Here is a 24,349-nt window from a genome sequence, read left to right as displayed (position 1 = left end):
ACTAAGTTCACACTTGACTTTTAGAGAGGAGTTAATCTGCCCTCCCCATTACCCCATCCTGCCCCAGTTTGGTGCCAATGGAGTGACATGTAGAAACTCTCCTCCTTTCGTTATACTATTGTATAGTTAAGAAGTTGGTGAACGTGGTGGAGAACTCTTTCACAACTCTTTTATGATAGCCAGATCCAGCGTAGCTAATATAGGCTTCCAGCCCTCGTAAATCCTGGATTAAGAGTAAGGAAGAAGAGGCACATTCTAGTGAATCAAAAACAAGCGAGCTACAGGTAGCCTTCACCTGGTGCCTTCAAGATGTGTTGGCCCACATCTCCCATCAGCCCATGGCAACAGGCACTGATGGGAGCTGTAGTCCAAAGCCTCTCCATCGCGCCTGACTGGTGAAGGTTGGCTGAGGGAGTCTGCCATAGCAGTTAATGGTGAAGCCTCTAGCAGGGACTCGTCGCTGGTTTGATGTCACAGAAAGATGGGGCAGTCAGAAGAGTCTCTACGGACATATATGCCTGAAGGCTGTTTGCTGCTTGCTTGTTTCCTTACTCTCCAAGTCCCCATCCTCCATCGTTTTATAAGCCAAGGGAGCAACACCTTTTGCTAGTCAAAACCAACTAGAAAAACACATCCCAGAAGGAGGGTTGCCCTATTACTCTGCTGAAGCAAAGAAAAAAGTCAATGCAAGAGCCTTCCGGCACAGCATGATACTGCCTGAGAGCTCCTATGGAAGCATTTGCATGCATGGGCAAGGAAGACCTTCCAGCTCAGAGCCTTAAGCTTCAATCTGACACATGCTTGCCTGGAAGCATGGCTTCCCTGTCCCCTTTTTGACAATATTGGCTCATAGTCTTCTTTCTGCTCAGAAACTCTATCTTCCCTTTGATTTTAGGCAATAAGCTATCAGAGGCCACTACAAGGCAGGGTCTTATCTCTGCATGTTTTCTGCCTTCCTTTCCTTGCAAGGGCATTAGCAACGAGTAAGTTGGGCACAGAGACCCTCATAACTGACACCTTAGATAATGCTTATTATGCCAACTGTAGCATTAGCCAGAACCAATTTGAGAATGACACCTAACAGATAAGAAAGGCGTTTAAGATGATGATGATGATGATTTATTACTTATACCTTGCCCATCTGACTGGGTTTCCTCAGCCACTCTGGGAGGCTTCCAACAGGAGATTAAAAATACATTAAAACATCAGTCATTACAAAACTTCCCTAAACAGAGCTGCCTTCAGGTGTCTTCTAAACATCAGATAGTTGTTTATTCCTTTGACATCTGCTGGGAGGGCGTTCTGCAGGGCGGGCACCACCACTGAGAAGGCCCTCTGCCTGGTTCCCTGTAACCTCACTTCTCGCAGTGAAAGAATCGCCAGAAGGCCCTCAGCACTGGACCTCAGTGTCCTGGTAGAACGATGGGGGTGGAGACGCTCCTTCAGGTATACTGGGCCGAGGACATTTAGGGCTTTAAAGGTCAGCACCAACACTTTGAATTGTGCTCAGAAATGTACTGGGAGCCAATGTAGATCTTTCAAGACCAGTGTTTTGTGGTGTCGGCGGCCGCTGAGACAACTTCATGTTTGGAACCTCCAACTGAAAGTTCACTTGAAGGGCCCACAAGCTGTTCCTTGGCTTAGATAGCCAACAATATTGTTAGAAAGGATTGTGCACACCACAATCATGTATGGAAATTACTATAAAGGTGTCATGAATTTTTCATGCTCCGCCCAACTTTTGGAGACAACCGCTGAGCCATTCTTGCTGCAGCCTGAATAAAGCTGTATTCTTTCCACATGCGCTTTGTCTTTCTTTGGCTTGTAGAACTGGCATAATGAGACCCCCTCCGAAGGGTAACAAGAGTGAAACCCATTTAACTTAATGGGGCTTACCTCTGAGTAGACATGCAACCGCCCCCTGGCAAACTGAAGGAGCTACATTCTTAAGAATGCCAATGCTAAATAAGCCCACAAGATAAAAGGCAGAAAACTACAGACAAGTACCGGAATGTTTTTGAGATTCCAAAGCGATCCAGTTGCATATTAAGTATTTTTCCACCCCAGAACATTTCCTTCTTCGGGTCAAACAATGAGATTTGGGATAACCTGAGAAATACAAACTGTTCATAAAAGGTCACTTACCCTCAGGTCCTGCCATGTTTCTGAAAGCACTCGGTATCAAATAACCATCATACTCTTTTAAGAAACATTTAAGAACGACCTTTCTGGGCTGGATTTTGGCCACTTCTCAGGAGCACATCTGATCCCAAGAGGGGAGGCAGTGTTGCCATATTTAAGGCGGGGTGCCTTTCAGGGCCTAACCCCCCCCCCCTTAAGGGTCTCAGAGTCCCCCATGTTTGTTAGCGGTCAGAGATGAATGAGCGGAGGCAAGTTCCAGTGAAATCAAAGCTGATCTTTATTATTCTGTTGATAATAGCAGTAATTTTATTATTTAATGCTGCCATCTGGCTGGGTTTCCCCAGCCACTCTGGGTGGCTTATAGTACATATAGAAACGTAGTAAAACCTTAAACATTAAAAACCTCCCAATTCAGAGCTGCCTTCAGATGTTTTCTAAAAGTCAGACAGTTGTTTATTTCCTTGACATCTGAAGGGAGGGTGTTCCACAGGGTGGGTGCCACTGCCGAGAAGGCCCTCTGCCTGGTTCCCTGTAACTTCACTTCTTGCAGTGAGGGAACTGCCAGAAGGCCCTCGGAGCTGGACCTCAGTGTCTGGGCTTAACAACGGGGGTGGAGATGCTCCTTCAGGTATCCTGGGCTGAGGCCGTTTAGGGCTTTGAAGGCCAGCACCAACCCTTCAAATTGTGCTCGGAAATGTCCTGGGAGCCAGCGAAAATTCTTTAGGGCCAGTGTTATATGGTCCCGGCGGCCACTCCCAGTCACCAGTCTAGCTGCCGCATTCTGGATTAACTGTTTTTTCAGAGTCAACAAGTTCCCTGCCTCCTTCATAAGAGGCAAAGACTCAACGCGAGGTGCACAAAGACTATTTAAAGACTTTTGAAAATTGCCCAACCACCCAAAAACATCATTCAAACATCACAGAAAGAGGTGGTCTACAGACAGAAATTCTGGTGTGTGTTGACTGGATACCGGATAATGGTCACAGTTTGCATCATCTGGGCCAGTATGGGAATATCCCTTTGTCAGTGCAATTTTTCTAGAAAAAGAGGTGCCAGAACTCACTATGAACACCCCCTCCTTCTTTTAGAATGGCAATGGCACCCACCAGAGAGGTGCTGGAACTGAGTTCCTGTGAGTTCCCTCTGAAAAAAGGACCCAAGGGTTATCCAGTCCAACCCCCCTTGCCTTTGTCATGATAAATACTTTCTTCCCTGGATCCCTTTGGCAAACTTACCCCTACTGATACAGTGGTGCCTCGCAAGACGAAAAGAATCCGTTCTGTGATTCTCTTCGTCTAGCGGTTTTTTCGTCTTGCGAAGCAAGCCCATTGACGGATTAGCGGATTAGCGCTATTAGCGGCTTTTAGCGGCTTTTAGCGGCTTTTAGCAGCTTATCCGCTGATTGGATCAGCTGATAAGCGGCTTAGCGGCTTAGAAAAAGGGGGGAAAGGGGAAAAACCCCGCAGGAACTCGCAAGGCATTGTCGTCTTGCGAAGCAAGCCCATAGGAAATTCGTTTTGCGAAGCACCTCCAAAACGGAAAACTCTTTCGTCTAGCGAGTTTTCCGTCTTGTGAGGCATTCGTCTTGCAAGGCACCACTGTACACAGAAGATGCTCTATGGACAGTCTGCTCAGCTTGACAGATACTTGCCAGACTGGTTTCGCAGGGAGGAGTAAGGCCCTAGGAGAGGATTATTCACACATGCCCTACATAAACTGATCAAGACCTCAATGCATGGAGAGGAGGAATTAATCATATTTAATTGCTTTGTGTACACCGCTTGAGAGTTGTTTCTTCATTATGCAGAATGCAAATCCTTCTCAGTAAATAAATAAAGTAGTAAAGTGATCTGCAATGAACAAAGTCATGCAATGTCTTAAGATAAAGAACACACAGAAGTGCAGCTGAAATCCTCAGGTATTCATAACTGCTGAACTTTAGCCTGTCCTTCTCCCCAACGTGCATCATTCAACGGAGGAGTCTTTCTCTCTGGAGAAGACCCAGCCCAGTGGTGCAGCCCAGAATCCCACTGCCGTATTCTGCAATTAAAGTTGCCAGAAAACAAGGCAGGGATTTGTCCGCCCCGCCTCGCTAAGCTTTCAATAGGGGGGTGGTGTGGGCAGGAAGCAATTGGCCTGCACAGCTCCTTCTGGCGGGACCTCAATGAAATCACCCACCGATTGCTAGAGATCAACTTGCTGCACACCCTGCTCTGCATTTATAATAAAGAGAGGCTCCAAAGTCCACCTGCTGATTTCTCCCAGTTCATTGCTTCCCTGTTCTCTTTATCTTGAGCCAACACCCTTTTTTTTGCTGTACTTCATAATAATAATAATAAAATCATTATTTATTTTTATACTTGCAGTGTGTGTTGAGTTACATAAAGAGAAGATGAAAATGGCAAACTAAGTTTCAGTGGGTGTACTCTGAATGAAAGTAGTTGAATACAACACATGGAGCCCAACATTATTCTTTTTTTACAGGCCTAGGTAGCAAAAGGTCACTCAACCTCCCCCCCCCCGGGGTATTTCTATAATTTTATTTATATTGTGTCCACAAAGGTGGTCCAGAGACTTCCATCAGTTCAGTTATGATCAGTGGGAGTTTGCTCAAGGCCAAGTGGTTAAACCGCATGATCATAGAATCATAGAATCTTAGAGTTAGAAAGGACCCAAGGGTTATCCAGTCCAACCTCCTGCAAACTAGGAATCTCAGCAAGATCACACATGACAGATGGCCACCCAACCTCTCCTTAAAAACCTCCAAGGAAGGAGATTCCACAACCTCCTGAGGGAGACCATTCCACTGTCAAAGAGCTCCTACTGTCAGAAAGTTTTCCCTGATGTTTAGCTGGAATCTCCTTTCTTATAACTTGAAGCCATTGCTTCAAGTCCTACCCTCCAGAGCAGGAGAAAACAAACTGGCTCCCTCTTCCATGTGACAGTCCTTGAGATATTTGGAGATGGCTTCCATATCTCCTCTCAGTCTCCTCTTTTCCAGGCTAAACATGCCCAGGTCCTTCATGCACTCCTCATAAAATTTAGTTTCCAGACCCTTGATCATCTTGGTTGCCCTCCTCTGCACACGTTTCAGCTTGTCAACATCCTTCTTAAATTGTGGTGCCGAGAATTGGACACAGTATTCCAAGTGTGGCCTGTACATCCTTCAGAGTTGTCACCTTCTCCTCTGTTTTTGAGCTTTCAAGCCCTCGCAGTCCTGGGCTAGACAGAGTAGGTCAGGAATTGGCTGCTTCTGCCCACGAACTTTGTCCTGCGTCTCCATTCCTTCACTCTCTCCCTCTGCTGTTGAGAGTTTGGGAGGGGAGTTCAAAATAAAAGGCTTGTGGCATCATGGTTGGCACCCAGAAGATGGAAGCCCTTCCAGGGACTACTTCTAGGTGGGTGTCAAACACAGTTTTGTTTCAAATTTATAAGATAAGGCTCTTTCAGCATGCTGTGCTTCTAGAGCTGCTTCTACATCCCAACCCTATGCAAGTTTACTTGGAAGTAGATATCCTTGCAGTTGAGAGGCTGCTATCTCCTAAGGCTTTCAGGAGACTTAAAACGCTCCTTCTACTTTCAGAGTTATAAATTAGCCCAAGTAAAGGAAGATAACAGAGTGGTACATACAGAATGAAAATGCCTAGGCAGGCAATGAGAAGGGACCATGTCTCAGTGGAGAAACTTGGAAGGAGATCCATCTTGTTGGCCCTTGATGTCTCTCTGCCTCTGGCTTTGATCAAGGATTTCTATTCTCTTTCTGCTTGTTCAGAGCTGGAGCTCAAAGGGAGAAAATATTCTCACAGTATTGTTTGCGATCTGTTTGTCTTCCTTCAGTTACTGGGCCAAGCTTGTTTCCTTCGATGTGAAAAGAGGCCAGGTGAGAATTCCTTGTCATTGAAGTGGATGGTTCCCTTGGAAGATGGGGCAAGCTTTCCATCTGCTGCTTTGGGGGGAGGGGGGAGAGCCCCCAAACCGATGGATTCACTTACAAGAAAGGATAAACCTTAGGAAGAATGTTCTATGAGCCATGGGTCAGTGGGATAAGTAAAGGTAAAGGTAAAAGGGACCCCTGACAGTTAAGTCCAGTCGCAAACGACTCTGGGGTTGCGGTGCTTATCTCGCTTTACAGGCCAAGGGAACTGACGTTTTTCCACTCCGTGGAAAGTTTTTCCAGGTCATATGGCCAGCATGACTAAGCCACTTCTGGCGCAATGGAACACCAACACCAGAGCAGCGCACGGAAACACCGTTTACCTTCCCGCCGGAGTGGTACCTATTAATCTACTTGCACTTTTTGTCGTGCTTTCAAACTGCTAGGTTGGCAGGAGCAATGGGAGCTCACCCCGTCGTGGGGATTTGAACTGCTGACCTTTTGATCGGCAAGCTCAAGTCTCAGTGGTTTAGACCACAGCGCCACCCACATCCATGGAATAGACTTCCTCAAAAGATGGTGGGCTCTCTTTCCTTGAAGGCTTTTAAACAGAGGTTGGATCCCTTTCAAGTCTATGATTCTATGACAAACATGAAGACAGATTGAGGGGGGATCCAGCTGCCATGGTTACTCTGGTGGCAACCTTTGAGGGGGTCCAACTCTGGTCCTCTGCACCCTGATGCTGTGGTTTTAAATCCAGAGAGCTCTTGCCTGCCAGTCCCTGGCCTCAGCAATTTCCTGATCACATAACATCAAGCTCAGAGCCAGGATCCCAGAAATGGGGGCAGGGGGGCCTGGCTTTTGAGCAAGCAAGTCTCAGTCTCCCTTAGATACATTGTCAGTCTCAGTCTCCCTTAGATACATTGACAAAATCAATGTCTGGTGGTGAATATCTTCAGTGAAATCAAAATTGAAAGTGAATGGGGCTACGTTGCAAAGATTACCAAATGCTTCTGGCAGCTGTGAGGCTAGAAGTAGCCAGTCACAGGAAGGCCGCAGTTACCCCCACCTCAAAGGGGTGTCATGTGGGTGGGGGCACCAGGGCAGTTTCCCTGGGTGCAAAATTATTAGGGGTGCAAAAATTCAAAAGGGGAAAAAAAGTAGTACAGTGGTACCTCGGGTTAAGAACTTAATTCATTCTGGAGGTCCATTCTTAACCTGAAACTGTTCTTAACCTGAAGCATCACTTTAGCTAATGGGGCCTCCCGCTGCCGCTGTGCTGCTGCCATGCAATTTCTGTTCTCATCCTGAAGCAAAGTTCTTAACCCAAGGTACTATTTCTGGGTTAGCGGAGTCTGTAAGCTGAAGCATCTGTAACCTGAAGCGTCTGTAACCCGAGGTACCACTGTAATGATAAATTAAGAATAGAGTGCCCTCTGCCTCACACAGAATATCTCCCAGTTTTCACACAGGCAGACTGAGGAGCAGATTTGGGCGTTGGCCAGTTGTTAGGGCACCTTCTGTATGGGCTTTAGAAAGATACCTGCTCCTGACCAATCCCCCGTCCCACTCTCAGCTGTGCTCAGTACTCATGGGGCACCGCAGATGCCACTCAGGTCTCTAAGCTATTGCCCCTTTGTTCCAGCCTATCGGCAGGTGGTGTCAAGGATATTTGCCTTGCCCCAGGCACTAGCAACCCACAATACACCACTGCCACCTCCAAGGGATGGTGGCAATGTCCGAATACTCAACTCAGCCCTGGAGGATAGGTGTAATGAGTGTGGGGTTGCTCGTGCGTAAGTTACTGCCACTCCTGGCTGTGTTGCCTTGTTAAACCTTTCTGTCTGGACAGCCCTTCACTTCATGGCTGCCTCAGTCGCTAGCAGAATCCGTCAGTGGGCGTTTCTTAAACCTTTTCCAAAATAAAAGTTGTTTGACGCCAAGTCTCCTCCTACTCTCCCTGCGCGGAAGACTTCTGCGCAGGGAGGGCGTGGGTAGCGGAGGACCCGTGCTCTCCCCGCTGGTGTCTGGTGAAGAGTCCTGGAGCCCTCTCTCCGATTCCCCCATCTGCCCCTCTATATCCCTGGTGTTGCGCTGATTTCCTTCCCCAGCTGATGAGCTGCCTCTCTCCCTGCTGGGCCCTTCTCCAGCATCATTTGAGAGCCTTCCCTCCGCCTCTAGCTCCGATGTCAGTTCCCTGACAATAGGCAAAGGTATAGAGAAACAGGATAAATTTGACATGATTTGTTTTACTTATATTAATGATGTGAATGGCAATAAAACCAGGATTAGGCGCCAATCAACAGATGCATCTTTATAGTGTGGATATTTTTGTTTTGCTGTATTTTGGAGAAATCAGTAACAAAAATAATTGTTTTTAAAAGGAAGCAGTAGGAACCTGGTTTTGTTCCTCAGCTGATGATACTGTAGAATGTGACTTCATGTCCTGTTCCATGTCCCAAGTCATGCCAGTGAGTGACACCCAATTCTGATTCACTTTTTCAGAGTATTAAAGGGAGACAGCAGAAATGCTAAATTGTTGCTTGTGTGCAGTAAAGGACAGAATGGGGGCCAATAAACTGCAACTCAATCCAGACAAGATGGAAGTATTGTTTCTAAATGGTCTGACTGCACAGATGAGCAGCACCTGCCCAGATTCGGATGGAACTGCAATCCCTCCAGAAGAAATAGGTTTGAAGTCGGGGGGGGGGGGGCTCCTCAATCCAGTTCTGTCTACGGAATCACAGGTTGCTTCCATGGCACAGCGAACCTCATACCATCTTAGACTGATGTGCCAGCTACAACCCAACAGGTCTCAGTTTTTCATGCTCTTGTAGCCTTGAAATTAGGGTGTGGTCACACGGCCCCCGATTCAAAATATTGAGGGGGCAGGAGTCCCAAGCACCCCGTATACCAGGCGCCAGTGTACTGTATATATCGTGCCAAAGGCAGATCATTGATTTTTTTTTTACCAAGACAAAAAAAAATACAAAATCACAAAAAACAATACAATACAAAAATACAAACATTGAACACCTCAAAAGAAAAAGAAAAAGAAGATAAAAACACATATAATAATATTTTCAAAGGCAGATCATTGAAAATAGAACTTCAATATTGCTTCCTGGGAACAAGCGCTACAACCATATTACATGGGTCTTTCACCAACTGCAACTACTGCTTCTGAGCTGTTTCCAGACACAGTTTTACACACTGTTAGGTGACTCTAAGAACTCAACAAACTACAGAATGTGAAAGCTGGAACCTGCATTTAACAAGGGATGTTTAATCTACTAAACCACAGCAGATCTCATTTCTCTCCAGAGTGGTATCTAAATTGGGCTTGCACTGGTGGATGGGTCCTGTTTCTACAGGAGCATTTCCACACAGAGAGAGAGAGAGTTTTGAAAGAATGCATCTGAGTCACAGGGACCCAGATAAATCACATTACCCAGGACTGTGATGTGTGTCAATTCTAGGAAGGAGTTTTTGCAATCCTGGCCTGCACCGATTGAGTTTCCTGTCATTCAGTGGTCATGATTTGATGCCATAGTGGTTCTTTCTTCCCAAGCAACCCTGAGGAATTCAAGTTGCATGTGCTCTGTATGGATCCCTTAATGAAATCTCATCAGCACCCTCCCCAAACTACAGTTCCCAGAATTCCATGGGGGAAGCCAAGACTGGTAAACTGGTCTCTGACTGATACAAAATTGTAGGCTGGGCATGCTCCAAATAATCATCATTGATGATCTGGTTTTAAAGGGGACTTTTAAAATCTACTTTATACTACGATAATTTTCAAGATGCCTTGCAACCAAATATATATAATATTGTTTAATAAAATCCCCAAAACAGCCTTGAAATAATAGAAGCGACAGATTGAGCAAATAGAGGAATATTAAAGGATAGACAAATTTGCTAATTTGGGTTTCCCACTTTGCCAGTCTTACATTTGCTTCGCCCCAATTCCACAGAGGGGTTTGCATGAACATTTGCACACCCTGTTGATGCCCATTTTCCTTGCAGACACACTTTTGTATGAATGTTTCACAGTGCAAGCATTTTCTTTTTGTATTGTATTTTTATGTTGTGAACCACCCTGAGTTCTACAAATGAAGGGCTGGATACAAATTTAATAAGCAAAATAAACTATTGTAAATTTTGGCGAATTTGAACAGAATGAAAGCATTTTGGGTTTTTTTTTCCTGAATAGAACGCATCGTTTAATGTTACTTTCACTAAGATACACATTTTTGCATAACTCTTCCACTGACAACGCACTAACAACACCCATTTTTGTGGGTGTTCTGTGGCTGGAAAACTTCAGTGCCAAATTCAGAGAAGTGTGAAGCTGTAAATAGAGCTCTGTTTCAGTTTGCAAATCAGTCTGATGTGCTGGAACCATTAGTAGTTCTCTTTGGGGAAACTTCCCAGAGCAACACCCGAAGCTTTTGCACTTGCTACCGAGGTGACTGAGACACGACCAGGCTTCACTCCTCCTTTTGGGGACCACCTCGTGGCACCATCTTCAGAACTATTGGTTTCTCCGGCACTAAAAAGGCTTGGTTGCTCATCTTAAGGGGAATCTGTAGCAGGGTGAGAATCAAGAGAGCAATCAGCACATCAGTCAACCCATCTTAACATCAAGACCCCAGCAGAAGATCACAGGGGAGTTTCCCTGGCTTAAATCAAAACATGCAGTATGGTGCTATCTATCTGACTTGGGCAAGGGACGCGGGTGGCACTGTGGGTTAAACCACAGAGCCTAGGACTTGCCGATCAGAAGGCTGGCGGTTCAAATCCCCATGATGGGGTGAGCTCCTGTTGCTTGGTCCCAGCTCCTGCCAACATAGCAGTTCGAAAGCACAACAAAGAGTGCAAATAGATTGATAGGTTCCGCTCTGGCGGGAAGGTAAACGGCGTTTCCGTGCGCTGCTCTGGTTCGCCAGAAGCGACTTAGTCATGCTGGCCACATGACCCGGAAGCTGTCTGCGGACAAACGCTGGCTCCCTTGGCCTATGGAGCGAGATGAGCGCCGCAACCCCAGAGTCGGTCACAACTGGACCTAATGGTCAGGGGTCCCTTTACCTTTACCTATGCCTTGGGCACTGGTGCCAGACATTGAAACTCCACGGGTCATGCCCCTTGCCCCTTCCTTTTACACACACACACACACAGAGGCACACACCATCCAGCTTCCTCACCGGAGTTTCCTTGCAGACCCTGAAGGAAAAATGCTGCACCAGGATTGCAATGGCCACCTTCATCGTGACGAGAGCAAAGCGCATTCCCAGGCAGTTCCGGGGACCAGCTCCAAAGGGCAGGTATAGGTAGGGATCCACTTGATCCTTGTTCTCTTTGCTGAACCTGGTTGCATTCACAGAGATGAGAGAAATGGAGGCTGGGTAAGGGACCAGAACGGGCAGATCTGATGTGTTGATGGGAGAGGCAAAGGAAGAAGAAGGCAGCAGCTCAGGGCTCACAACAAGGGGACATTGCTCACCACCAGCTGGTTCTCAGTTGCTCATCCTCAGCTGCATCCACCAGCTGAATCAAGTGGGGACGATGCTGCAGAGTGTTGCGCAAATGGGGATCATGAGTGCAGTACCCACTGGTACCACTTATGGTGTCTGTGATGCAAAAGGTCCCCTCCAGAGTCTCTTTGCTTTTCCTGCTCAGATTACACTGTTTGAAGAGACCCCTTTCATTATGGTCAGGATGGAGGAAATCCCACTGCCCAGTGGACTGGGTAGCTGGGGGGGAAGTGTGTCGGGAGGGAGGGAGTGCAGAGCTAGCGAGACACATGGCTGCCAACGTTGCTGCCACTGATTCAAAGTGTTGGTGCTGACCTTTAAAGCCCTAAACAGCCTCGGTCCTGTATACCAGAAGGAGCGTCTCCACCCCCATTGTTCTGCCTGGACACTGAGGTCCAGTGCCGAGAGCCTTCTTGCGGTTCCCTCCCTGCGAGAAGCCAAATTATAGGGAACCAGGCAGAGGGCCTTCTTGGTGGTGGTGCCCGCCCTGTGGAACGTCCTCCCACCAGATGTCAAAGAGAACAACAACTACCAGACTTTTAGAAGACATCTGAAGGCAGCCCTGTTTAGGGAAGCTTTTGATGTTTGATGTATTACAGTGTTTTAATATCTGGTTGGAAACCGCCCAGAGTGGCTGGGGAAGCCCAGCCAGATGGGTGGGGTATAAATAATAAATTATTGTTATTATTATTATTATTCTTGGCTTGGCAGCTCAGCCACCTTCCAGCTTAGCCAGCACAGCTGGCCAGGACAAAAGGAGAAGGACGCACGACCCAAACCCAAAGGCCCAGCCAGGATTCAGCTTGCCTCCCTGTGGCTCTGGAAGGTGGCAGGACCTCAGCCAAGAGAGGGAGCCTGTTATAGGGGTGCCTGGATGTGTCCTTCTCAGAATTTTGTGCCCGGGGCCCAGGATTGCATGCCAACCCTCCCTTCCATTCTGGATAGGGGAGTGCAGTGCCTCCTTTCCCTGCCCCCACCAGATTGGGGCAGCTCATGTGGGACTTGGCCACACTATTTTGGGGTCCCGCTTCTTTTCTGCCCTTGTGAACGTGGCACCCATTTAGTGGCTTGCCACCCCCTCTCAACAGCAGCCATTCTGTGCCACGTCACACCTCGTGGCAGGCATTTTATGAATAGCAACCCCAGCATTTGCTCAAAATTACAGGTGTACCCCCAGGCCCGAAAAAGTTGGTGATGTCTGATTTATTTTCACCTCCAGTTGGGCATCTGCAAAACGCTGGTATCACAATTGGCATTTTGTGATGTTTCTATCACTTTCTAATTCTATTACAGTTTGTTTGCTATGTTTATATGCCTTAAGTCCCTGTGGGATATAAATAAATGTAACCAAATGATGATGGTGATGATGTCAGCAGCCCAGCTGAGGCTGAAATCAGGAGCAGCTGGTGATCTACTAGTGGCTGGGTGGATCTTTCACTCATGTCATTCGAACATGTGGCCTTTCATCAGGTGGTGTATATTCAGAGCACAAGGTTTTTTGCAGTGGGATGGGAAGGGTTACCTCTCAGGTCTGAATTCGTCAGGTTCTGGCCAGTATTCAGGGTCCCGATGAAGCGTATAGGGAGGAATGATCACATTCATGTCCTTCAGGATAGTCACCCCATTGATTTCTACATCTTTCTTGCAGGTCCTTTCAATCCGTCCTCCAAGGGGATACAGCCTTTGCGTTTCACTCAGGACCATGTCAAGATATTCCAGTTGCATGATGGCATCGTACGTGAGAGGAGCCTTTGGGGGGATTCAAAGGGGGAGATGAATTGTAACCAGTGAGACCCTAAACCAGGCTCACACAGAGACCTTCAGAAGGAAAGATCTTAGTTGAGGTGGCCTTGTTCTGAGATTTCTGTCCATGAATGTGAAAACCTCCGTGGGTTGCATTCAACAGCTGCACAGGTGGAATGCAACTTACGCAACTGATCTGTTTCTCTCTCTACTGCCCCAATCTAACATGGCTCAAGTGCTAAGATCCTCAGGTGAGCTCCTTCTCTTCACCTCATCAACATCAGAAGCCCAGCTGGCGATGACTCAAGAGAGACAGGGCCTTTTCGGTGGCTGCTCTGAGATTGCACTATTCCCTCCCAAGAGAGGATAGACTGGCTCCCTCTCTGTCATCCCTCTGCCAGCAGGCTAAGATCTTCCAGTTCGAACAGGCCTTTGAAATCTAAGGTCCAGGTGATGCTGACCACTGGGCTGATGTCAGGGCAAACTGGATTTTCCTTGCTGGCACTAAATTGTGTTTTGGTGTATTTTCGCTTTAGTTTTTAACTGGTTCATTTTTATTACTCCTCTGTCCCTGCCCCCCAAAGTAGATAAATAATTCTCCTGTAACTTCCCCACCCCACCCAAAAAACCTTCTCCATTAGGTCTGGCCTCACCTTTGCAGCCCACACATTCTTACCTTGTTGGGCAGGATGGTATCTATCTCATCTTGAAGCTTCTGCTGGACATCTGGGTGAGTGGCCAAGAGGTAGGCCGCATAACCCAGGGAGTTGCTGGTGGGTTCGTATCCAGCAAAGACAAAGATGAAGGACTGGGCCAGGATTTCAATGTCAGTCAAGCCTGCAAACAAGCAGAAGTGAGAGAGTTCAAGTGAAAACAAGTACAGCCTGTAGTCTGGCTGGGAACATGATCCGTGCAGGTAACATGCATTGCACTGCAATGCAGTGGTTTTCTTTTCTTTCCAAACAATAGTGCCAAAATCAAAACAGTAGCTCATGCGTTTCTCTCCCTCTGGGGTTGTTTGAGGCACTCAAGAACAGGGCCAAGAAATGGCCAGGTTCCCAAGGTTACTAATAACACCTTGGCTTTTTTTAAAAAAAAACAACCCCACAAAACCCTATATTGTCTTCTTTTCTCTGTTGTTTTAAACAATCCAGCAGTCTCTGGGAAAACAACTTCCTGGTTCACAGGTAGAGCAGCAACACCTTGTTGATCAGTCCTTGCAGCACACACATAATAAAGGACCATGCAATGGGCAGTGGCTCCCTAAGCAGGCAGTAACTCACTCTTTGGGGGAGGGGTGTTTCCTAGGGAGTGCCAAGAGGCAAGGGGGTGCTGGACTATCAGATTTTGAAAAGCTGGTCTCACGGGATCAAATTCATGAGTTTTGTTGAATTACTTAAACTAAACCCTTTTAATGAGATTTGTCAATCAATGTGCAATCAATTGTTGCTGTTTTGATTTTTATTGTGTCATTATCTTCCTTAGGGTGTTGTGCAAATCACTATTTGTATAGTAATGCTTTTGAGAGGGGAGGAAGTACTGAGAATGAGTTTGTGGAATGAAGGGGGTGGTGGCCCAGGAAAAAAAATGGGAATTACTTCTGGCAACAGTCCTGCAGACAACTTAAATAAGGTGGAAAGTGATATTCTGAGGCCTTTACCACTGAGTGTAATGACAAGGGAGAGTAGAGCCTTTTAGGCTGTGGCTCTCTTTCTGTGCAAAACTCTCCCCAGCAAGGTCTGCCAAGCGCCTTCACTGACCTCTTTTTAGCACCAGGGAAAGGCTTCCCCCGGCTTTTGATAGACTGAGATGATGCTTTGCTGCTACTAGTCTGCTGCCCAAGCTTCCTATGGTTCTTATGGGACCTGTTTTGTTCTGTTTTATGGTATAATGTATTTATATTTATATTTTAAATATGACTTAAGTCGCTTGGAGACGTTTGAGTTACAAGAGACTGGAAAGTCATTATCATCAACAACATACGTGGTGTTAGAAGATTGGGGGGTTGGTTTGGAATTGTGCCTGTGGGTGCAGTCTTGTTTCTAGCATCCTTCTGTCTTGAGAGACGATGGAGTGTGCCTCTGGGGGTGAAGTCAAATCGCTGTATTTGCAGGACTGAAGTGACCCCTCCAGGACCCCAAGCCTGGGCAGTGTGTCTGGAGGTCCTGGGCTGCCCAGAAGACAAGAACCCCCCTCTTGGTCTTGCTGATGTCCAAAGGAAAGCAGAGCAAGACATTTGGCAGCAGCCTGGCTGCAGGACTTGCTGGAAGGAGGCGTACAAGGCGCCATCCAGTCATCTTAGGGACTTAGGCACAAACCCCTGAGGAAGAGCCAGTGTGGTGTAGTGGTTAAGAGTGGTAGACTCGTAATCTGGGGAACCAGGTTCGCGTCTCTGCTCCTCCACATGCAGCTGCTGGGTGACCTTGGGCCAGTCACACTTCTCTGACGTCTCTCAGCCTCACTCACCTCACAGAGTGTTTGTTGTGGGGGAGGAAGGGAAAGGAGAAAGTTAGCCGCTTTGAGACTCCTTCAGGTAGAGATAAAGTGGGATATGTTCTTCTTCTGCTGCTCTGGATTTGTGTAGAGTTTACTCCTCAGCCTTTTCTTCTCCCAAAGATATCCCACCAAAGTTTAGGATCAGAGTTTTCCCACTCCTAGATGGGCGGCCTTCCCAGGTGGCGGAGACCCATTTGCCCCTCACTTCCCTCTACAGCACATACAGAAACTGTCTTTGGACCCACTATTGGTCTCGTCCCCTCAATCTGCTGGAGCCTGTATTCACGTGCAAGTGAAGTTCCTAAGTCATTGAGGATTGGGCAATTTCAACTCCTCAGGAAAGACAACTCGGGAACATGATCTGTATAGGTAACATTCATTGCATTGCATTTTTCAAACTGGGATAGGCAATTTCAAGTCTTCAGGAAATACAACTTCAGTTCAGTTAAATTGTGTGGCATTACCTTTATAGGAGTGGTTCAAGCCATTGCTCTGGTGGTCTGTCTTGGCACTTTGGGAGTCAATCATCAGCTGCAGGAAATCCACCCGGCCCTAACCAGAAAACAAATAAACCAGTGGAGGAAATGTGCGTCAGAGAGACTCCCATGGGGGCCACTGGACCAAGATGGTTTGAAGCCCCTGGTTTTTTAAAGGGCTAAATACAGCCATGAGAACTGGCCCCCTTTGCCCTTGAGGACATTGGCCGTGTGATCATCTCACTGTAATTAGGCACAACCAGACATACTGAGGGGGTAAAAGAGTCAAGATATTAGGCTGTTTTGTGGAGCAAAAAGCAGTGAAGCAGCACAGAGAAAAGTTGAGTCCTAGGGGATTTTTCAGTGAAAAATCACACCCACATACAAAATGAAAGCCCTTTTCCATGTCAAAGATATTCACCCCCAAATTACAGCACAATTCTTACCTTTTGCCCTTCTTTCTGCCGCGTTTCCTTCATTTTTTCGAAGGACCTTGAAAAGAAGCTTAAAGCTTCTGCGTTGAATATATTCACATTCATTAATTTGAGAAGAGGAATCAAGAATGGGAACGTGGCTGCAAGAGACAGAAATCATACGGTGAACAGGAATCAACCTTCTTGGGGCAAAGCATTAGATATGCTGATTGGTAGATAGATTTCTGTAGATAATTATTGATAAACTTTGGTTTGGTCTAAGGATCATAGCTTGCAAGCCTTAATAGAGCCTGGTCAACCTCATTGTGAATCTCAGGGTTGCAATTTCTGTATATGCAATCCATGTATGAAGATATGTGTATTTTGTTACATTGCATGCACACTGATTACACCCTCCCAGAACTTCCCACACATGTACCTAATGGTAGGGCCAGTTCTTATAATCATCCTTGCAATATTTTAGATCCAAGTGCAGTCTAGAAAGAAATCATATTTTGGAAAGGCCATCATGGCTCAATGGTCGACCCACATTCGGTCCTCGTGACCAGGCTGGGCTGGGAATGCCCCCTGTCAGAAACCCTGGAGGACCTAGTAGAAAAATCTGTAGAAAATTCTGTGCTTAATGGACCAGTTATTGTGTTTCCATAATAACCAGGGTGCAAACTTCCACTGGGCCATCAGAAATCAGAAGCCAACTTACCTATCAAAACCAAGCGTGGATCGAAAGCGGCAAACTTTGTCATCTTCTTCATCTCCTTGACAAAAGGATCTGCAGGGTTGTTCATAGAGTCAATGTTCACACCAAACGAAGTGCTGGTGACAACATCCATGCTGTAGGCTCCAAAGAAGCTGGGGAGGGAACAGAGCAGCCAAATTAGGCTCTCAGTATACTTAGGATTTTCCATAGGCCTGTTTCTGGCCACCCAATGTGATCTGGATTCGCCTCAAAGGCAGCCCACATTGTATGCTATGCTGTTTTTGACTGAGGCCTTTCCTGGCTCAAACCACTTACTCCTTCATAACCACAAATTCATTCTTTTCCACTTTCTTCTGAACATTTTGCATCAAAACCTCCCCGTAGTGTTTGATGATGGGAAACATCTGAAATACAAATCAATGAACAGAGATGTCAACACCTAATGGCAGTTGTCCTTCCTGGCTGCAATGGAGTTCTGGAAATCCTGTGACTTGCTCATCACTCATCAAAAATGCAATCACGAAAGATGGGCTTCATTTTTTGCTTCGCTTTGGCATTTTTGTTTCGCCATGTTGAGAACTGGCTGATCTAGCTCGTAATCATACTACTTTGCAATTACAGTATATGGAGTGATATCTCCAGGAATCAACCTCCATCTCAGCTCTGATTTGCAGATGTCCATTAATTAGTCAAATTAATCTAATTAATTATCAATTAAAGTTTTCAGCTCTAGTTAAAAAAAAAAAGTCAAAGAGATCCACTGACTTGATATCTGTGGTTGTTTTTTTTAGAGAGTGAAGCTGAGAAAAAATCCGAAACATAGACTTTGCAACCTCACATTCTTAGGCATTATGCTTCAGCCACTCTGACTATCAACAGAATTGGATTATCCCCCAGTTTCAGACTGAATAGACTCAATGGTGCTTGAACTGTACGACCCATATTTACCAGTGGAAGAGCTGAATATTTTATTCTTTTCAATACATAATATCTTTTTCCTTTTTTTACCTCCTTGAGCTTCCCGCTGGTGAAGGTTGGAGAGAGAATAGTGCGAATCCTCTTCCATTGTTCGTCCTTTGCCACTGAGACGGCAGACTCCAAGATCCCAACTAAACCTAAATCCTAGAGGAAACAAAGCAGTTTCGAACCATTGAGTGGCAGGTTTTGAACCCATCACAGATCTGGAACCAATAATATCCAACAGGGAATTGTAAACAGAATAAACATGGAGGGCAATGATGGCTGGGTCACTAAGTTCACACTTGACTTTTGGAGAGGGATTAATCTGCCCTCCCCATTACCCCACCCTGCCCCAGTTTGGCGCCAATAGAGTGACGTGTATGAACACTCCTCCTTCCATGATACTATTGTATACTTAAGAAGTGAATGCCTACCCGACGGTTGGTGAAAGTGGTGTAACACTCTTTCACAAGGACGGCTTTTATAATAGCCGGATCCAGCGTAGCTAACATAGGCTTTCGACCCTCGTAAATCCTGGATTAAGAGTAAAGAATGGTATGTTTTTGAGATCCCAAAGAGATCCAGTTGCAGATTTAGCAGTTTCCCGCCCCAGAACATTTCCTCCTTGGGATCAAGCAATGGGATTTGGGCTAACATGAGAAATACAAGCAGGTCATAAAAGGTCACTTACCCCCAGGTCCTCCCATATTTCTGAAAGCACTCTGTATCAAAGTTCATAAACCCCTGTGGAAAGACATTTAAGAAAGTTAAGAATGGCCTTTCTGGACTGGATTAAGGCTCATTTTAAGGAGCACCCCTGATCCCAAGAGGGGGGAGCAGAAAGGGGCCTCAGGAAACCTCTTGAGCAGGGCAGGAATGTCACCAGACACTCACCTTACGATAGGACCAGATATTTCCAAAGAAAGGCAACGGCGATGGACCTGGAATGCCCAGTTTCTTGAAGACTCCATATGGCCAAAATCCATATCTGTTTATTTTGTAAAACGAGAGAGAGAGAGAGAGAGAGAGAGAGAGAGAGAGATGCAAATCTGTCAGCAGAGCATGGAAGCCTGTCCAGGGTTCAGAGGGGAAACCTGGCAGGTTGATGCACCTGTGTGGGGGCTCCTCCTGATAAAAAATCCCACAAGGAACTGACTTGGGCACCACAGAGCAAAAAATGAGATGATATGGGCTAATATACAACCCAGGACTTCAAGAGAGAAGACAAAGAAGAGGAGTTTCGATTTGATATCCCGCTTTATCAAAACCCAAAGGAGTCTCAAAGCGGCTAACAATCTCCTTTCCCTTCCTCCCCCACAACAAACACTCTGTGAGGTGAGTGGGGCTGAGAGACTTCAGAGAAGTGTGACTGGCCCAAGGTCACCCAGCAGCTGCATGTGGAGGAGCAGAGACGCGAACCTGGTTCCCCAGATTACGAGTCTACTGCTCTTAACCACTACACCACACAAGTACAACTGAATAACTCAAATAACTCATTGTTGAGCTGTGGCACAGAATGGGTGGGGCCACAGAGCCAGTTGCCCTGGACCCAAAATTCCTAGGGGCAATGAGAAATTTAAAATTATGTGCCCTTCCCCTTCAAACATTCTACATAATTTTTCAACATTTTACCATATTTTTCTGGCCATATGTAATCCTGATCGGTGAATTACATAATACCTATTTATAGTGTGATTTCCCCCTTGAATATACGGACACTGTTCTGTTCCATAGCTTGCTTTAAGGAAATCATAATTAAGACATTCATACTTCCACCGAGGTGCAACAGACGCCTCTTTCTCTAGCCTCCTTGTCCCCATGATGTTTGTAACTCTGACAGTTGCCAGTGTGTATGTGTGCAGATAGTAATTGGATTGCTTGGTTAATTGTGTGGTTCTGACACATTGACAGGTTAGTTTTCGTTTTCTGCTGACATAGTAGCCATTTCTTGTTCTTCATAATTCTGTTTCAGCATACGTTATATATATATTCATTTTTTAATGGTTTAAACATTTACGAATGAATGGTTATGCAATGAAGGGGCTGAGTGGTAAAAAGCAAAAAATAAAAAGGCAGACATTGTTGGATACTGAAAAACATAATTTTATCAATTAACAAATTCGGCACACGTGAGTTTGACTAACTTTGTTGTGACATTAAGAATCTTTTTAACCAGTGGGGGTTGTTTTCCCTTAAAAATGTTTAGGGGTACTCTCATTCTGACTCAAGAAAACCACCATTTTATAGTTCAAATTGGGGGAAATAAATACAGTAAATGGACAAAAGTACAAAGATTCACACAATGTTTAGGGGAATACGTACCCCTGTGTACCCCCAGAAAAAGCACTGTTTTTAACTGTCACTGTTTAAACTGCCAGTTGTGAAAGAAGTTTCTCAAAACTTTAATTAATCAAAACGTATCAGAGATTTACAGTGAGGAAAGTCATTCTGCAATTAAAGTTGCCAGAAAACAAGGCAGGGATTTGTGGGCCCCACCTCACTAAGCTTTAAATAGGGGTTTGATGTGGGCAGAAAGCAACTGGCCTGCACAGCTCCTTCAATGAAATCACCCACCAATTCCTAGAGATCTACTTGCTGCACACCCTGCTCTGCATATATACAGCAATAAACAGGCTCCAAAGTTCACCAGCTGATTTCTCCCCTGAAAATCCAGATCTTTCCTTCCCTGTTCTGTTTATCTTTAGCCAACACCCTTGTTTTTCTTTTTCTTTTTGCTGTACTTAACAAGAAACATTATCTTTATTCTTGCATGTGTGTGTGTTGAGTTATATGTGAAAAGATGAAAATGTCAAACTCAGCATCCCACCTTCCCCTCCCAACCTGAAGGCATAGCTGAGATCAAAATAAAAACAGGAGAGTTCATAAGCCCTGGAGCAGAAAGAGTCCAATCGTTGCTGCTGTCCAGGGCTGTTTTTCTAGAAAAAGAGATGCTGGAACTCACCAGGAACCTTCTCTTAGGTGCCCACCTGACAGGTGCCAGAACCCACCGAGAGGTGGCGGGACTGAGTTCCTGGGAGTTCCCCTGGGGGAAAAGCCCTGCTGCTGTCAATATAAAGGGAAGTGTTAGCACAGCCGCATAATACGAAATGTGACAGGTACACTTTGTCCTGCAGTCTTTGTTCTTGGGCAGAATAAACAGCCACTAGTCTGCTTTAAAAGTCGTTCAGGGGGGGGGGGGTTGCTGGTTGCCCTCACAAATTGTTTGCATCCATTTCCTACAAAGTGCCGTCTCCCAAATTATGTGATACCATTTTTGGTACATTGGTACCCTTCACTTCTTTTCAATCTCCAGCTATCAATATTCTTGCTGCCGTTAATAAGTAATCAATCATATGTTCATATAATAGACCTAGAGTTGTCACGGCTGAATACACCTAACAATGCTATTTCGGGTTGAGGGCGGGGTTCCCAAAAATATTTTATTAATAAATCAAAGATAAAGAGCAAAAAGAAATACTGTCACAGGAAGCTGAAAACCGCATAAGGCTGAGAATTGTTGTTGAACCTGTTGTTCCAAAACAGCACACACAAAATAATTCCTGCCCTGTGATTCCTGAATTGCAGAGGGTTAGAGTAGATGACCCCTGGGGATTCATTCCAGCTTTACAATTCTGTGACCCCCAACTTAGTAAAAAATCTTCTTTACTTATATGGTTCTTTATGTTGTTTGATATAGCAAGTTGAAGTAAGTAGGTGTTAACCTTCAGGGGGTGTTGTTTTTCCAAATCATCTCTTCAGGAATTTAGCTTACAAGTCAGGCAGAGAGACCTGCTTCAACTGTCTCCCCTCTTGAGAATTATCACTGGATACAGAATCGTAGAATCCTAGATCATCCACGGCAGATGACCATCCAACCTCTGCTTAAAAACCTCCACGGAAGGAGAGTCCACCACCTCTCATGGGAGCCTGTTCCAACGTTGAGCAGCTCTTACAAACTCTAGATACCATCCCCATATAGATCTATCCATGTAGCAGAAGCAAATATTCTTTTTTAAAACATTAACTATGGGATATAATTACCAGTAAATCAGAAATGAGAACCAAACACGCACATGCTGAGTTCTATTCATATTGGGTTGCAACCATTGCTGGTCCTCCTGAGAGCAGACTCATAGAAACTAAAGGACGTGACTAACTTAGATCTATTGATTCCAGAGGGTCTACTCTCACTGAAAGTTGGTTGGATACAACACAGAGAGCCCAACAACAGAGTAATTACATTCTGAGTAGCAAAGAGCTGGGGAGCAAAAGCTCATCCCACCTCCCGCCCTCCGTAATGGCTATAGTATTCAATTAGATTGCTATAACGTTCTTTACATGGCTGTGTCCATGAAAACAGTTTAGAAAATTCCATTGGCCCAGTGATAGCCAGAAGTGTTTTGTTGATGGCCAACTGATCAATCCACATGAGGCCAACCCTACATCAGTCTCCAGAGTTGTCACCTTCTTCCCTAGTTTTAAGCTTTAAAGGCCTCACAGTCCTGGGCTAGTTACAGATAGGTAGCCGTGTTGGTCTGCCATAGTCAAAATAAAAAAATTCCTTCCAGTAGCACCTTAAAGACCAACTAAGTTAGTTCTTGGTATGAGCTTTCGTGTGCATGCACACTTCTTCAGATACACAGTCCTGGGCTAGATAGAGTAGGTCAGGAATTGGCTGCTTCTGCCCAAGAACTTTGTCCTGTGTCTCCATTCCTTCACTCTCTCCCTCTGCTGTTGAGGGACCACTTCTAGGTGAGTGCCAAAGACAGTTTTGTTTCAGATTTATAAGATAAAGCTCTTTCAATATGCTGTGCTTCTGGAGCTGCTTCTACAACCCAACCATATGCAAACTTCTTTGCAAGTAAATATCCTTGCAGTTCAGAGGCTGCCATCTCCTATGGCTTTCAGAAGAAGAAGCAGATTTAAAACGCCCCCATTTCTTTTTCACAATTAGAAAACAGCCAAAGAAACGGTAAGAGAATGATACATACAGCATGAAAAGGCCCAGGAAGGCAATGAGAAGGAACCATGTCTCAGTGGAGAAGCTTGGAAGGAGATCCATCTTGTTAGCCCTTGATGACTCTCTGGCTTTGAATGTGGATTTCTGCCCTCTTTATATTTGTTCAGGGCTGGAGCTCAAAGAGCAAAAACAAAAATTTCGCAATAGCTTTTGCTATCCATTCGCTTTTGCTCTGATGACTGTCAGATTGACTCAGTCCAAGTTTCCTTTGTCTGAGGCCCGGTTAGTATTCCTTGTCACGAAAGAGGCGAGGCCTGAGAGAGGGTGTGTTGCCTCAGGTAGGTTCTTATGTAAAAACCTTGTGTAAAAACCTCCTGCCAACCTCTCCAGCAGGTGCATGATGTCATCTTCTGATTCCTTTTACTACAGAACAGCTTTCTCTCACCTGGTGCCCTTCAGAAATGCCAAAGGATTGTGTCATTTGGTTGCCTTTTATCAGGGTACTGATAAAAGTGCCTTATCAAAGTGCCTGGAAGATGGAGCAAGCTTGCTTTCTGCTGCTCTGGAGGTAAGCACCCAAACTGATGGATTCAAGTTACAAGAAAGGAAATTCCTTCGAAACCTTAGGGAGAATGTTTTGACTGTAAGAACTGTTTGACAGTGGAACGGTCTCCCTCCAACGGTGGTGGACTCTCCTTCCTTGGAGGCTTTCCCAACAGACGTTGGTTTTCTTATATTAGTGATATAAATGGCAGAAAGACCAGGATAAGACTCCAGTCAACACTCGCATCTTTACAGAGTGCATATTTAAATGCACCCTGAGCAACACGCGTTATTTGCAACAGGAGGGGGAAATCCCCTGGCTTCTTCTGCAGTCTGCCTCATCTCTGCCTCTTGACCAACCTCCTCTCCAGCCTCCACTTCTGCCTCTGATGCTAAACCACTCTCTGCCCCAGCCTCTTCCTGCTCACTAAACCCTGTTGCCTCTTCCTCTTCTGACACCTCCTCCCCCCAGTCTGCTCCCTCCTCTCCC

The 24,349-nt window shown here is 45.7% G+C and overlaps 2 protein-coding genes and 3 long non-coding RNA genes across 5 annotated transcripts in view; 3 read left to right on the top strand and 2 right to left on the bottom strand.

Moving 5' to 3' along the window:
- LOC310693083 (cytochrome P450 3A12-like) overlaps positions 1-24,349 on the bottom strand; it is a 65,348-nt gene that overhangs the window by 1,181 nt on the left and 39,818 nt on the right. The gene's annotated exons all lie outside the window — the stretch shown is intronic.
- Positions 3,322-4,499, top strand: LOC310693145. Its single transcript, XR_014519009.1, has 2 exons — positions 3,322-3,393; positions 3,751-4,499. It is a non-coding gene; the product is annotated as an uncharacterized lncRNA (long non-coding RNA).
- LOC310693149 lies at positions 7,630-10,093 on the top strand. Its single transcript, XR_014519014.1, has 3 exons — positions 7,630-7,785; positions 8,224-8,964; positions 9,106-10,093. It is a non-coding gene; the product is annotated as an uncharacterized lncRNA (long non-coding RNA).
- On the bottom strand, positions 10,205-23,502 carry LOC310693081 (cytochrome P450 3A9-like). Its single transcript, XM_083474758.1, has 13 exons — positions 23,348-23,502; positions 19,251-19,344; positions 19,048-19,100; positions 18,791-18,890; positions 18,405-18,518; positions 17,712-17,800; positions 17,400-17,548; positions 16,712-16,839; positions 16,254-16,341; positions 13,970-14,130; positions 13,073-13,299; positions 11,221-11,383; positions 10,205-10,602 (listed from the first exon to the last, which is right to left on the bottom strand). The coding sequence occupies exons 1-13, from the start codon at positions 23,416-23,418 to the stop codon at positions 10,507-10,509; spliced, it is 1,533 nt and encodes a 510-aa protein (XP_083330884.1). The 5' UTR covers positions 23,419-23,502; the 3' UTR covers positions 10,205-10,506.
- LOC310693133 overlaps positions 14,137-24,349 on the top strand; it is a 28,573-nt gene continuing 18,360 nt past the window's right edge. Inside the window, exon 1 of the long non-coding RNA XR_014518992.1 lies at positions 14,137-16,075. This is a non-coding gene — a long non-coding RNA (uncharacterized lncRNA). The remainder of the gene's footprint in view (positions 16,076-24,349) is intronic.

Source organism: Podarcis liolepis, assembly GCF_965112155.1.
Source record: "Podarcis liolepis genome assembly, chromosome: 14".
Taxonomy (NCBI): domain Eukaryota; kingdom Metazoa; phylum Chordata; class Lepidosauria; order Squamata; family Lacertidae; genus Podarcis; species Podarcis liolepis.
Note: the sequence above shows the minus strand (reverse complement) of the source record. Positions and strands in the feature narration are given on the sequence as shown.